Source organism: Asparagus officinalis, chromosome 1 (assembly GCF_001876935.1).
Source record: "Asparagus officinalis chromosome 1, Aspof.V1, whole genome shotgun sequence".
NCBI lineage: Eukaryota > Viridiplantae > Streptophyta > Magnoliopsida > Asparagales > Asparagaceae > Asparagus > Asparagus officinalis.
In genome coordinates this window covers 113,236,029-113,252,048 of record NC_033794.1, presented here as the reverse complement: position 1 = coordinate 113,252,048, position 16,020 = coordinate 113,236,029, and the positions used below count along the sequence as shown (strand labels likewise).

At 36.2% G+C, this 16,020-nt stretch overlaps 1 protein-coding gene across 2 annotated transcripts; it reads right to left on the bottom strand.

Annotated features, from left to right (window-relative positions):
• On the bottom strand, positions 96–14,343 carry LOC109829037 (probable sugar phosphate/phosphate translocator At1g48230). Of its 2 annotated transcripts, none has more exons than XM_020396086.1 (10): positions 14,098–14,343; positions 13,816–14,018; positions 9,976–10,083; positions 7,891–7,922; positions 7,756–7,806; positions 7,087–7,148; positions 6,729–6,990; positions 4,134–4,399; positions 3,934–4,031; positions 96–660 (listed from the first exon to the last, which is right to left on the bottom strand). In XM_020396086.1, the coding sequence occupies exons 2-10, from the start codon at positions 13,900–13,902 to the stop codon at positions 514–516; spliced, it is 1,113 nt and encodes a 370-aa protein (XP_020251675.1). In that variant the 5' UTR covers positions 13,903–14,018; positions 14,098–14,343; the 3' UTR covers positions 96–513. The 2 variants fall into 2 exon arrangements, with proteins under 2 accessions (XP_020251675.1, XP_020251676.1); XM_020396087.1 differs by having other exon boundaries at positions 13,816–13,974.

Here is a 16,020-nt window from a genome sequence, read left to right as displayed (position 1 = left end):
CATCTAAAATGAAACGGTGTCATTGTTTAACCTGTGAACAATTGTAACTATGCCAAGTAACATATATAGTAATCTCCACCTTGAGCTCTCCAATCTATACATTATTCTTCAGTCCAACACTATTTACTCCAATCCAAATTTAACAACACCCTGTTACGCTCAACCACTGAGTGGAAAGAAATTTCACTAAACTGAATTCACTATACTTGATTCAACACAGCAATGTGAGTACAAAGAATCATGAAGAATGACAATAAGTTTGCATCCTACCAAAAAAATCAAGTAGATCTATACGAGTACTCATATGCTGACGGATTATATATCATACTTCAGGTCCCTTGAAATGGAAGTGGTCAGGGCAAAAATGGATACATTTTCTAAAAAGGCCAACAGACCAAAGGGACTTCCAAATATTATCGTCCATTGAAGTAGAAGTATGTGGCTCCAGCATTATCCTTCAACGTGTGGGAGTTTCGGGTGCTTCTTCCTCGTCGATAAAATATATAAATTTGATTATTGGTTTGGTTTCGACCTCCCAATGTACGAAAATCTTGAGGATGCTAGAAGGGGTGATTCTTCATCAGCAGTTGATTCCATGGAAGTGTTTAACGCATTGTCCGCGATATTTGGAATCTTTACACTATTGTCCAGCTTCCAATCCTGTTGAAATTTAAAATGCACCATAAAAGTGAGTCTAACATAATCAAAGCCACACTGTGTTCACACTTAAATTATAGAGCAGACAACAATAAAATCGATAAAAGCACAGAAGACAGAACACACCATTAGCGTAATTGTTATAAGAGCCTTGCTTATAACCTACTACCTATGTAGTATGGTAATTCTATATGAAGTCATTCCAGCGTCATACCCGTACCCATACAGGACAGTGAAACTTTATTGGACACTCCTTCAAACGTGTACTAATTATACAATACATGTTCTATTTAAAAAAAATTGTCATACACTTCTTGGAAATGTATCACTTCAAATACACTTCTCTTAACTCGTCGAACACAGGTCAGGTTCTTTACAGCTTGTATCCAGCTCAGAACTACAATATAGGGTGAAGTGAGGAACTGCAGATAGACCCCTTGTAGTATCGTCCAACAGCAGATAGACCGTCTGTACTTCTATTTCAGATGAATCCCCCACCCCCCACCCCCCCCACCCAAAAAAAGTGTTTTTTTCTGCTCCTTTGATATTTTTTCCATTTTTGGGACACTTAAAAAAAGTAAAATACGTTTTCTGAAGAAAATTTGACTCCTTGTAGTTCTATTGGTGAGGATAGAACCTCAGATGCTAATCTTTTTTTACTCTTAAAAGAGTCAAAATAGTTCACTGAAGGATCTATCAGCACTTTGCCAAATACTAAGGGGGTCTATCCGCACAAATAGAACTACAAGGTGTTTGTTCGCAAGTGGGCGATACTACAGGGGGTCTATTTGCAATTAACCCCATAATATATGTACAGGCACATGATAGAATATATATATGGGTACTTACTTGCACACTCAGGTGTAGATAAATGTAAACAAACCAACCGGAATTAGTTATGTTAACAAAATGCACATTAAAAAACTTGTTTAAACTATGCATAGTCGGCAGTCATTAGTATCTATTCAGAAACTGGATACAAATAGGTAGTGTTTAATTATCTCAAGATTCAAACCAAAAGTTGTATGTACAAAGCATATCCCTTTCCTTATAGTTTTGTAAGGCTATTTAGTATTCCTTTGTGAAATAAATTGAACCAGATACAAACTTACAGGGCAAATTCATCATACATTTTGTCTTATTTCAACATAAAAAAGGACGATACATTTTGTCCTCTTCAAACCCTTGGACCTAATGCGCAATAGCCGAGTAGTGTATGTGTTTGAACTATAGAGATGAATATTGAGCAATTTTTATGCGCTCAAGGATGCAAGAGGGAAGTACCTATATCTCGATGTACTAATTTAGGGTGGGCCTTGGTGGGGTGGGGGGCTTATCACCAACTAGGATACCTGGGGGGCCACCACTGAGTATTGCTTAAAAAATCACCTAGACTGTTTTCTATGATAATGGGATCAAAGGGATCATGCAAGTCAGAAGTAATTTCTACAAATTAGTGGGGCTCTAAAAGTCTGCAGGTAGAGGAAAAAAACTCTTAAAGACTTTTATTCCAACATAATTCAAATGTATTTATTTTTCTGATAACCTCCTTTTGGTTAAATTTAAAAAGTAAAGACGCACCATCATCTAGGTTACTCGGACACGGCGTTTTGGGTGCCATGTCCGCATCTGACACGTATTGGACATGGATTCTCGACAGACACTCCATGGACACGTGTTGTTCAAAGCAAAGACCGATTTTCCCATTAATTATATCTTAAACTAGTATCTTCGGAGATATCAGGTTCAAAATCAATCAGTTTTCTAACCCGAAAACTGAAACCCATCGCTTAAATATTTGAAAAATACACACCCATACAACTTTTGTTGTTAAACCTTATTCTTAGATTGATTTAACTTGATTCTTAATTGGTAGAGATAATAGAAGAAACAAACAAATGTTACAGACACTTTAATTCAATATTTGATCTACACACACATCTATAGCCGTGTCCTCTTATCCTACATTTTACAAATTTGTCGTGTCCTGTGTCCGTAGCCGTGTCCCTGTTCATGTCCACACCCATGTTCATGCTACCTAGACTATCATTAAAGAAAATGAACCCAAAAAAATGTGGTGAGGTTCAAGATAGGTAATAAATCACAATAGAGAAATAAGACTGAGATATGTCTAGCTGAAGTAAAAGAAGTACTGCATAATCGTAGTCTCACACTTATGCACTCAACTGGATGGTGATGTTTCCAAATGCATCCATACATGCATGATAGATCTCCATCCATTTCATATATGAAATCTTCATTCTCTACTCCAAGTGTTTGCCAATTGCCAGGATAAATTAATAGGCAACATGCTCTATCACAAATATGCTACATATCAGGATCAAGTTTGAAGAACAGTTTGTTATGTACCTTTGTTTCTTAACATAATTTCAAATGTGATGGTCTTCCAATGCAGACCCATAGTCGCACAATTTATTTATTTACGGTAAAGAACAGGCCACAGCTTCACATGCTTAATGCAGACCCATAGTCGCACAATTTATTTATGGGCTTCCAATGCATAGCTCCAACCAGGCCTTTGCATGACTAACATAGCGGTCTAGAACCAAGACTCTAAGGAATGCACTGCCAATTGCAAGCCAATATATGGTATTTGTCAAGAGTGATGAAAGATGTGATTAATCCTTGCTTGATGGTTCTCTAGTATTAGTATTGTATAAAAACTTTAATGGGAAAGGATTGAGTGATTAATCAAGTTACAGGTATACTGGAACAGGTGCAGATACAGGTATGGGACACAAAAATTTTGTAAAAGCTAGGGTACAGGGACATGACTGAAACGCATGGGCTTAAATCATAGTTCTAAACTAGGTATGCAAACGGCCCTTTGGAGCTTTGAACTGAATATAGGCTGAAATGAACTCAAGGCCCTTTGGAGTCATAGCTTTGACCTGAATATAGGCTGAAATGAACTCAACCCTTGTCCAAGAACTATACCGTGAGTGTTTTAAATTAAAATATATATATTGTATAATCAAGTACTCATCTGAATAAGTGCATGCCTATATTCAAGGAGTGTCCAAGAATCGTCAGGTATGGGTACGGGTAAGGGTACGGGGCATATCGGGTATGACAGAATTACCCATGCAACATAGATAGATGATGATGGATAAACTATAAAGTAAGGAAGACATTAGATACAATTCAGTTTTTCATTGGAGAACCATAAGAGAAGCAAAAAAATGCCAGCCTCGGAGTTAAAAAAAAATAGACCATCTAAAGTTTGACAACAAGAAGCATATATAGAATGCTGACCTTAGTTTGTCTTTCTGGTAGGCTTTCCATAGAAGGCTGATTTGATGTTCGGACATCCTTTACCTTCAGGTAGTTGTATATGACGACCCCACACAATGCTGCAGAGATAATTCTCAATCAATTGACAGTTTCAACTCATTCAAAATAATAATAATAATGTAATTCCCATAAAGATGCTATAGAAATGCAGAGAGAATTACCGACTGCATAACCAATAATGTTTAAACCAGTAATTGTAGATTCAGGAAATATAATTGTCGAAAGGGCGATTAGTATCCAGTCTTTGAGAACTCCAGCAACTCGAATGGTGACTGCACCAGTTCTACCAATTACAAGAAATATAGAGAAGTTCAAGGCTAAAGCGCAAAGTGCGTTTGAGAAGAATATCCAGAAATTGAATTGAATCTGTGAGACTTCCATCTCGGGTTGCTCCAACAGATACCAGGGAATAAATAAAAAGATGAAACTGCACACAAAGAATTAAAATGAAAGAAGTAGAAGCGTTAGAAAGACTTTCAAGATGAAACAAACAAAGTGAAATGGAAACTCGCAAATTAAAATTTTCGGTTCAATATGACAACAGAAACGGAAAGTATCAGCAAGCACAACGCAGGGAGATGCATATAGTCAAGATTTAAAAAGGCCTATCTAGCTTAAAGCAAACCGTAGAAAGTATTAACTGGCAGTAAGGTTGGCGAATTTGCCAAAGACACGTGGTAGAATATATACAAAGGTAAGATTGAAGTACGGACACAAAACAATCATGTAAAAAACTATTCTTTTAAAAAATTAAAGAATTTGTTCTATCAAATCAGCGTCCCTTGTCTCTATAATGGATAATAGGTAATTGCAAAAATAAAAGGTTAAGCACCTCGAGTGAAAAAAAAATCATCAAAGATAATGAAAGCACATAAATAATTAATCAAAATATAATCAGCGCTAAGACAAATCTCTCATGCTCCGCTACTATATGGTGGATTTTCGAACTGCTACACTCTCTCCTAGATAAGCAACTGTTACTATAAAGGAATGCAGTTGCATCAACTCATTCATAAGAAGGGGGGAAATCTTTACATCCATAATGATTTTGAATTCTCCTAAAAAATACAGAAAAACTTATGACGATGAACCTTCATGTCCGACAGGAAAAATATATATATATCAAAGCTTTAGCCCTGTTGTGATATCCCAGCAGTCTTCAAGTCAACTATGTACATGCATACACACTAAAAGTAATGAAACACTGCAGGTGCAGGAATATTCCTATACCAGCATCTCAACACAACACTCACCTCCAGATTGCTGCATCAGCACTCTTATAATGATCTCCATGTCTTTAAACCTATAAAAACGATGTACTTTCCAAAGTCTCCAAAAATCAATCGTATTTTTAAGAAGAGTCTTCATGCACATGATTACTTTTTCATATATGTCCTAGGATAAGCTGCCTAGCAGTTAAAAGTGTAAATTATCCATTTGATTGCCCTCTCTTACTTTATTAACCACTTACTAACTACCGAAGAACAACAAAGATCACCACAATGGCCATCCCAACATTTATATTGATTTATGCAAACATGTATAACTGTTAAATGAAAGTAAAATTTTTGAAAACTATAATTAATTATTGAAATCCTTTATTCCCATTAAAAAAAAGGGAAGACTTTGTATCCTGCTTGTTTTAAAAATGAAACAAAGTCGAAAATTGTGTCATATGGTCGACCACAATGAAATCTAGTAATGCCATATGAGTTTCAAGTTTTGTCCTCATGGAAAGACTTCCAGTGCTGTGGATATGTGGGCTAAAAATCAGTTTCATCTGAAACTAATGTAGAATGACTGAACCAATTTCGTGTTGTTAGAAGTCCATACTCCTAATTTAACTGGGACAAATTTTCAAAACCGTCCCATTTCAGCTTTTATTTGCAAAAAACGACCTGTTTCTAGGATATTTGCAAAAACCGACCTGGTTTCAGCCTCAGCGCTGAAACCAGGTCGGTTTTTGAAAAAAAGTTTCTGAAACTTCACGGGAGTTGAACTCCCGTGAAGTTTCGGAAACTTTTTTTCAAAAACCGACCTGGTTTCAGCGCTGAGGCTGAAACCAGGTCGGTTTTTACAAATATTTTGAAATGGGTTGTTTTTTACAAATAAAAAATCAAAAAGGTCTCTTTTGAAAATTTGTCCAATTTAACTGCTAAAGCATAGCCCTCCCTTTCTTTGAAGAGATTCCCTGTTCTTTCAGACATAGTCTAATAAGCTAACTGAAAAAAAATTATCTTCAGAAAGCAAGCTCCTAAAGACATTAAAACGAATGAACACGAAGTATGGTCTCAGACTTTTTTTCCAATTTCAGCCCTCTTTCTTCAGAAAAGAAATCCAACTTAACAACCAGATTGCATTTGTCACGATATTAAACCGTATCTTTACAAAGTGAACCCTTTGAATACTCATGTGATACACAGTATAGAAGACATGTGATTCCACAGGACGGGACAAAATTAGTAACTCATCAACACTAAAACGTGAAGGCATGGATAATACGAAGTATAGCCATAGAGAACACAATACCCTGTCAAAACGAGGGGATTAAGTTGAATGCCTTCCGCATGAAATTTTGCCCAATATTTCCAAAAGTTACTACAACCTAGAACTTGCATCTGAAGTTTATGACACCACGTGAGCTATTATTCCAAATAACAAACACGCCACCACATATTCCAAGTAATTTTATGAAACTTTGAAGCAAACAAATATATAAACGAAAGTATAGTAACATGAAAGTGCATATACACTACCTGCAAGGAGCTATGTAATATAGACTGGTAACAGGATTTAATGTCAGGCCCTTTTTCTGAAGAAGTACTTGTGTTAAAACCAGCCTAAGAGCTTCAGCAACTATACCAGTACACTGGTAAACTGTCCCAATTGTATTAAAATGAATTTCTCCATACGACGAAATTACGACCCCGACACTGACCAGTAGCATATTCAAGAACAGGTCACACCTTAATTTGTCAGTGCCACATATAACAGCCATAAGGAATGTTGCCACAGGCACTGCAACAGAATGCATCTTGGAATTTTAGGACATTAACAATGAAAATGTAAAAAACAAAACAATTATTGCATAGAGTACGAGATGACAGTACTCACTTAAAGCTTTGAGCATCTGTATAAAAGCAACTGAGATGTACAAATAAGCCGTGTTGCCAAACCTGTGATACAAGAAAGACCCATGATCATAATGATAATTACATGGGTTCCCATCACAAATTTGAAATATAACCTCATAAATCATCGCCCGCCCCCAAGGGAAAAAACAGAGATAATGGTAAAACATCATGTAAGGAGAAATGAAACCAGTTCTAGGCACATATCAATAATTTAAATGATGGATTTATTGACTATGGACACCATCATTGTTAAGAATAAAACTTCATAAAGATATTCATATTGGTCACTGGGGGAGACATGCTTACAAAACTTTTAACCATAGATAAAACTGGCAAAACTTTAAGACAAGCATTCTCCTCTTCTGGGTTTGACAATTTAAATTGATGTAGCAAAAATTCAACTCTGAAACCATATAATTTTATTGAAGTATTTATGCCTAAAAACAAAAACATGCAGAAGTAATTAACATACAACAAAATTTATGAGAGTTGACCCTGAAGGAAGAGAACTTTTACAAAATTTCATAGCGTAAACTAACACAAATCAGAAAGAAGGGATGAGCTGTGCGTGGGGAACCAGGGAAAGGGTACATCTACCTAATGCTTTGAACATAGAAAGACCATTCCAACATTACTGCAATGTTCTTACCAAAGACTTGATGCGAAGAATGCGCTAATGGGAACAACGCAGGTCACATATCTGCGCAAGAAGGGCAAGAAAAATAAGTTAAGAAAAAAAGATAAACTTCATAAATTATTTCAGACCAAAGCATTCATTCATTACATTTGAAATGTCATCTTGACAGGAGCAACAACCTGCATATACATACAATCAAAGATAGGTTAAATAAAGAAAGAAGATATTGATATCATAAATAGGTACAAGAGAAAGATTTTCATCTAGAGAGATTATTGCAATCATTAGTAACTGATTATTGAGGCAGCCAAAAGACCCAAAAGATGGTCTTAGAGTATGTTTGGCAAGTGGTCAAAGTGGCTTATAAGCCACTTTGACATGTTTGGCAAATGGATTATTTTGGCTTAAAAGCCACCAAAAAATAAGCTAGGGTACCCTAGCTTATTTTTTGGTGGCTTATAAGCTGCAAGCTTTGACCAAGTAAAAGACTAAAATAAATTTTATTCTAATACATCTTAAAATGTTTTGATGGCAGTTGATGAGGTACAGAGGAGCGTTGGACCCCTCGGTGAACAGTATTAGTGAACCGTATCTTTTCTTTTCTTTTTTTTATAAAATAAAAGACGAAGAAAGCAAGATAAAATGAGGTTAGATCCGATTCACTCACAGACATCTAACCGTTAGTTAAGTCAGATTCACACACAATGACACTTAACCCTTTCGGCTTCACACCGAGAAACAGTGATTTCCGCCTTAGAAAAATCACACAAGATTTTCTTCAACTCAACTTTCATAAATTCAAAAACAAATTCATTATAGAAATCTCCTCCCTCTTTTATTGAGTTTACAAATTCTTATCTAAAACAAATTCAAAAACTTATCCTATCTGTAAAACCAATTCAATCTTAACTAGAAAATCGAACAAACTCAATGCTAACACAATTCAAATCAAAACAACTAAACAACATAACTAATTCTCACCTATCTAAAACCAAAACCAAATCTAAATCATAGCAAATCTATCTTCAATCTGGATCAAATCTGAATAGTGATTGTGTCCTACATCAACAGTCCATGATCGTCCTACATCAGGCCTCTTTGGAGATTTTGTGGGAATCTAAAAGTTTAATATTATATTGTACAAGTGCACATGCAAAGTAATATATATAAGAGAGCACAAATGCAAAACTAATATAGTTTACTTAAGAGGGTGTCTAATGAAAAGTAAAGATGAGACAGGTAAATATAAATAAGTGGCATGCCAGGCAAAAGTAAGTAGCAGATTAAATTTAAATGCTAAGACTGCAGAGCTTTTATAGCAGGGTGTAAATGAAAAGAACAAAGTATATGAGAAGTTAGAACTATATCAAAGAGAAATAAATATGTGTGTGCGTTAAAAAGTAGTGTTCACAGGTTATACTTTATAATTAATGTAGGGGCCAAGTAGAAGTGGATTGAGATTCTGTCACCACCATCAAATTATCATCTCTAGACCAGTATAACGACCAAAGCTTCAGGGAAAATTTGACAAAAGTTCATGATCAGTTGTCACCATGACTTCAACCTTTTGCATTGGTCAGAGATTCCTGGATACACCCCCACAAGGCCGGTAAATTGGCAGGGAAACCTAGCTTCATGGTCATCACATTTTAATTTTTAAGTTAGTGCAACCAAGAAAAGTGGTGGATTAAGATGGAAAACTAGGGAAATCGCCAAAAAAATACTTAGAAAGGTTTATATGTAAAACTATGTGACAAAATCAGGCTTACAGACAATCAAGAATAAGTTCTTACAGGTTGATGTAACTTAAGAACTAGATTTGATTGGGTCAAATGGACTTTCCACACACAATTAGCAATTAGTTACTACAGTTGATGTAATTTAAGAACTATATTATATGTAAAACTATGTGATAAGATCTAGCTACAAACAATTAACAATAAGTTACTTCAGGTTGATGTAATTTAAGAACTAGATTTGTTCAGGCAGATTGACTTTTCACGCAGAATCATGCAACACAATGAACAAATGCAACATGTACACCTAAGCATCATCCAACTGTATGCTCACATATATTCAAAATGCCATGCGTCGTCAACTATAAGAGTGCAACTTTTGCTCACGAAAAGGGGACAGACATACTGTAAGTGAAAGTTGCACACATCAGCACATGATAAAAAAAGCCAGCGATGAAAGTATGTGATGACAATCACAAAAATAATATAAATGTACCTTCAAAACGCGAACAAGAATGAATGCGACCGCACCAGAAAATCCCATGTGAATCATAGTAAGTGTAATTGGAAATGGAAATTTGAAATATTTTGGAGACAGAACCCACTGCAAATGGAAATAGAGTTAAAAACGCCTCAGAATCCCGTTATAATCATGCTTGTATTCTATTCATACTTAGAAATAAACAGTAACCCATATTGCATAATACCTATAAAGTATAACAACAATGCAGCATTCAGAATTGAAATAAAGATAAAGAAGAAAAGATTTGATAATCATCATAACAAAAAAATAACAATATACAAAACTGCTAAATCAGCTTTATAGAAGAATAACAGACAACATTTACTTACAAAATTAGCAAAGCAGTCGATTAGGAGATCCAATATTTGAATAATTGTCCAATGCAGCGGATAAGGTATCGTATGTTTTATTCTTCAATGTCTCATGTCTTATTAGAATTGGATGTCAGCAGATATTATTAAAGCACTGAGGATTTATGGCAGTATTTTCTTCCCTAACACCCTTCTAGCGATGACACTGTTACAGTTTATTAAAAACTTGCTTTGCCCAAAAAATTAAAAATAAATCGCAAGTATATGCTGCTAATCACGACCTAAATGAATTTGAAAACCAACAGACGTGGAAATATACATTTTCACATATGTAGGTGACAAAATCCACATAAAATTGCCAAACTTTTCAGTGATGTAAATCTAGTTATTATCGTCCAAACTCAACAAGTTTCTAAGTCTATGATTTTTGTTCCTCAAAAAATTTCCAGTGCATCTGGCTTGTTCTATGGTAATTTGGTTGTAATCTGAGAATGTTATTTTGTTTATAGTTTCAGATCCAAACTACAGAGTTTTTGGCTAATAGTTAAAACTTAAACAGCTTATCGACATCTGCATAGATAAATTAGTTGCATTCATAGTTCCAGTTTCAAGCTGAGAGTTTTTGGTTCTACAAAAGGTTCAAATTTCAATGGCATGCCTTCATAATAGTTAGAATTTAGCAGTTATCCTTACATCTGCCTAAGTAGCCTGCTTATATCCAGTGAACAAGTTTCAAACTGCAGAGGTGTTGGTTCTTCAAAAGGTTCAATAGCATGCCTTCATAACAGTTAGAACTTAGCAGCTTATCATTACATCTTCCTAAGCAACTTACTTTTATTCATGTTCCAGTTTCAAACTGCAGAGTTTTTGGTTCTTTAAAAGGTTAAATGACATACCGTCATGATAGCGAGAACTTAGCAGCTTATCCTTACATCTGCCTAGGTAACCTACTTGATTTAACACAATGCTTCAGTATTTCCCTTTTCAGTATGAAAACCATCATATTAGGAATTTACATGTTAGGAAGTAACATCTCATGGGAGTTCCATAAAATAGCTGAGGTATACATGTCGCATCAAAGTCCATTTTCTCCCATTACCATGTTGTGCACCTTGTAACTTAGATCAATGTTTTAATAGGTTCACTTCTGTAAATGTTCAGGAAAAAAATTTAGACTGTTACAGCATACTACAGAAAAGATAGAGGTAAATCAAGCAGATCTCGGCTGTTTTTCGCAAAGGGTTAATGGAGGGGCTGAAGGGGATTGACCCTTCACTAACCCACCAAACACTAATTTATTGATAAGAGGTTTGTTAACCCTAGATCAGCGGTTGACTTAACCCTTCAAAACCCATCATTTTGAGGGGTTTACAAATCTGCCTGTTGAGGCAATGTAACCTTTAGCCTGTCTCTCCTTGTGAGGGTAGGCTACAACGTTTTAGAAAAAAAATTAGGTGAAGCCATGAGAAAGCCGCATCTGATTGCGATGGTAAACTGCAATTATTATGGGAAAATAGAATATGGGACAAGCGAAGAAGGGAGGGTATGGGTGCTTTTAATTTTTAAACTTTAGATTGTGTGGTCCACAAAGGATGGAGAGAGCTATGGTTATCTTGACATTTCAATATTTTAGTTGTAATTTAAAAGACTTTAGGGAGTCAGTAAGAGCAATCTTTGGCACTACTTATATTTTTAGATTTCAATTCTTACTTAGTTGTGGATAATTATTATTTTAATATTTCAACTCAGAGTAGCTACTCTTCTGTTTTGTCTTTGCTAAGTTGGAACTTATTCATCTATGGCTTCATTTTTCAAGTTGGACATAACTATAGCTACATTCAAACAATTTGCGTTACAAGTTTACAATATACCTATTGGAAGAGTGTCATGCAGTCTCTAATTTGTTGTTTATTTGCATTTCAGGGAGGGAGTCAGAACAAATGTTTGAACTTTGATAAGGTTAAAGTTGGCCTATTTAAAATTTTAGCATGACTAACCTACTTAACCCTTCTCTAATTGTTAAACACTAAAGAGTTAACCCTTCATCTTAATTGTCCAAACCAAACGGAAATTAATTATTTTTAACCCCTCGTGATGGACTAACTAAATTAACCCTTCTCCTTGACCCTCCTCTCTTAACCCCTTGCCACACGACACCATAAAGTTTTAAAATTTCTAAAGGAAAGGTGGAGAGTACTTGAGATAGCTGGAGATGTGCAGTGAAGAGCTTTCGAGGGAGATCAAGTTGAAAGGAGCCACCAAGAGCGGTATAAATTAAGTTGCAGCAGGATTTAGACCATGAAAAGGGATGTGCTAGGTGTTAGTCCAACAATGCACTTAATGGGGAAAAGGATATATGAAACAAAAAGTTTGAAATAGGATTTGTTTTTACCATTTATCCATGAATCATTTGATTTTTTATTCCCTCAGCCAGATATTTCATCTATATAGGATCTTGGATACCCGTTCTATATATGGTGATTCTTTTCTTTTCCAACTTGTTTTACCAAGATGCTCGTTTGTTAAGATTTAATTAATGTCTAACCAGTTTCAAGGTAAAGCAAGTTTGTCATTTCAAACCTTTTTATCAGTATTACATGGGATTATACCCTAAATTTACTATGTTATTCACCATTTATTCTAATCAGCTAAACCGCAGACCTCAGTCATACGTTTAGTAAACATGTCCAAAGCAAGTATACTTTGATACATGTAGCAAAACAACAAATTAATGCTCAAATGCTGCAATCTCAAAAGACAATTCCTAGTGTTTAGATCAACAAAAGCCTGATTTGTCATCTTCCTGACAAATTAGCAAAATATATTTGAATTGTTATGCTTTAATGTGACTAAAAAAGTGGATGGGTCTCAAGTTTGCAAATTTAAAAATTCATAAGAGAAAAGAATACAATAAAGTAAGCATCATATGCAGCACTTTATGAGAAAGTACGCCTGTAGTAACCACTCTTATTCCCGTAATCATCAAAATTGAATTGAAAGTTAAGTCACCAAAATACACGCAAGCAATCAAGACTATTTTTAGCATTTAAAATGAGTTGAATTCTACATATACATCTAACAAGAACTCTTTTGGCATGGAACAAAATTGTGTTTAGCATTTCCAAGTTTCTTTCTTTTCTTCATTTGGTGCAACGTTTAACCAAAGAAAAAAAAATCTACTTGAATCACTAGGTAGTATTTGTTTCCACAGGTTTTAACCGCTGTCAAAAAAAACAAAGATGCAGACAATCAGTTAACTGTAGCATTTATGCATGAGTTGACTTGTAAATATACAATTAAGAAGATCTCACTTAACATGAAACCACGTGGTATTTAGTAATTTCACGTTGCTTTCTTCTATCCATTGGGTGCAATAAAACAAATACGCATGCAATCAGTTAAATATATCAAAATTAGTAAACTGGAATGTTGAGAGCTGAATTCATTAGCTACCAAATTTCAAGTAAAATTTCCAAGAACAAGAAAATAACTGAAAAGATACCTTATTGTACAGAATAACTCCAGAGGAAAGGAGTATGTAAATGAGCAGATAAAGGTAAGTAAGCACCAATTGTCTACTGATCGCCATTTCCTTCTTCAGCTTCCTCTGTACAAAACTACAAAGGCCTCTTCTTTGAACCAACTCTTAACCAGTTGAAGTCTACATCAACATCGTGCACATTTCAAGAACCAAATCCATCAAATCTACAAAAAAAAATCGCAGCTCTGCTATCAGATCCCGAACGAAACAGAAAATACGATGAAAACAGTTCAACAGTCTTACGATTCAGAAACCCTAGGCGACCGGATCCAGTCGAGAGAACGAGAGGGACCGAGTTCCCTCGATCGATGGAGGATTTGGGAGGAACTAGTGGATCCGTGAGTAATTTTGGAGGGGATTAGAGCAAGAGATTGGATTTGATTTTTAAAGTGGAGAGGGGATTTCGTTTGAACTTTGAGAGAGAGGGGATCTTGAATTAATATTTCGAGAGAGGGAGAGCGTGAGAGCATAAATGAGCACTGACCACTTTTTTTTTCGCTTTTATCAGTTGCTGCCTGCAGCAGGACGCGGGTCGCCTGGTTATGTGGGTCTGTTTACAGTAAGCGGGCCGGATCCGATAAGATAGATCACCAAAAGTTTCCACTCTCTCATCCAATAGTAGTAATGAACAGAGAGTCAGAGATATTTACGAACGTCCTTAAATTTGGAACAATCTCTTTTTCCCCTTTTGTTCTCTCTCTCTTTTTTTTATGAAATTATATTTGGATGAATCTTCAATATAGAAATGGATATTATATAGCCACAAATATGGATATTTATTTATAGCTTTTGCAAATTATGGATATGGACACGGATACAAATACAATGAAAATATAAAGACTTAAAGTCAATATTGTTGTAAATTGTGGTTACATCTAGAATAAAACAGTGAAAGATGATGTGCTGTAATTTTAAACTTTTTCAAGTTAACTGTTGTGCGTTTGTGAAACGTTGTGCTTAAAGCAATATTTGGCCTACTCCGGTGCAAGGATCGCAAGGCCAAACTGCAGGAACAGCAGTACAGTACTCTGGTGTGCATCAACCTAGTACTGTCAAGATCTCCTTGATCTATAAGACCTTTCGGTCAAGGCAAATATCTCCTCGATCTCACAACCTTTCGGTTCAAAACCTTTCGGTTTCAGGGCAAGTTCCTACGGGCACAGTTTCTGCAGCAGCAACACAACAGCAACAACAACGTCAAGATCTCCTTGATCTGGCGTTCGTTTTCCAAGCTCGCGTGTGTATATCCATGAGCTGCCTAAGGGCGCCATTTATAGGCCTCTAAGGCCAGCTCAAGAGTCACTCGCAATTAATATGACTGTTACAATTCTCAATGACAATTAAGATTATAACATCAATGCATTAAATTGCTCTAAATGTCGTTGTAACTGCTACATACAGTAACTCCTGAATACGGGGCAATCAATGGACGCCTAACTACGAAACGCGAGGGTCACGTCTCAGCAAATTAGACGAACATCGTCTGTAGGACGAACATCGTCCAACGAGCGAACCTCGTCAAACAAGCGAACCTCATATGACAGATGAACTTCGTTGAACAAGCGAACCTCGTCAAACAAGCGAACCTTGTATGAAAGACGAACCTCGTCGAACGAATGAATCTCGTCAAACAGGCGAACCTTGTATGACAGACGAACCTCATCAAACAGGCAAACCCGTATGGCAGACGAACCTCGTCGAACCAGCGAACCTCGTCAAACAGGCGAACCTCGTCTGATCTTGTGAATCAGACGAACCTCGACAAACCTCGACAAACCTCGTCTGATTTCGAGAACATTAGGGTCACACCCTCGTTCGAATGCGTAGCCAGAGGTGCCGCTGAGGCGGTTCTTCCGGTTCCGCAGAACAGGGCCCCTACTTGGGGGGGGCCCAAATCGCGCAAACGTCTCCTGCGAGCGGAGAACCTAGGGCGAGCGGCAACGAAATTTAGAGTTTTTTCTTTTTGGTCCTTCTCCTCAATCCTTTGAAGTGAAGTTGAAATCTTGCAAAGGGGTTTCATTCAATGGGAAGTGAATCCAATAGTGGAGTTGATATTCTTTAGATTGATGAGACCTATGAGTTCTGCGCGCCTCGATTCTTCGATTTCATCAATGAGGAGAGTGAGGATGAGGTCAAGAGCGCCGAGCTTTGGTTCGAGATCTCTCA

What these genes read in the sequence shown, in the direction of transcription:
- LOC109829037 (XM_020396086.1), bottom strand. Translation starts at nt 13,902, where the DNA reads ATGGCGATCAGTAGACAATTGGTGCTTACTTACCTTTATCTGCTCATT. An exon ending in TTCTTGTTCGCGTTTTGAAG is followed by an intron (nt 7,923 to 9,975) that starts GTACATTTATAT and finishes ATGTATATGCAG; the next exon opens with GTTGTTGCTCCTGTCAAGAT. An exon ending in TACCAGAAAGACAAACTAAG is followed by an intron (nt 661 to 3,933) that starts GTCAGCATTCTA and finishes AAATTTCAACAG; the next exon opens with GATTGGAAGCTGGACAATAG.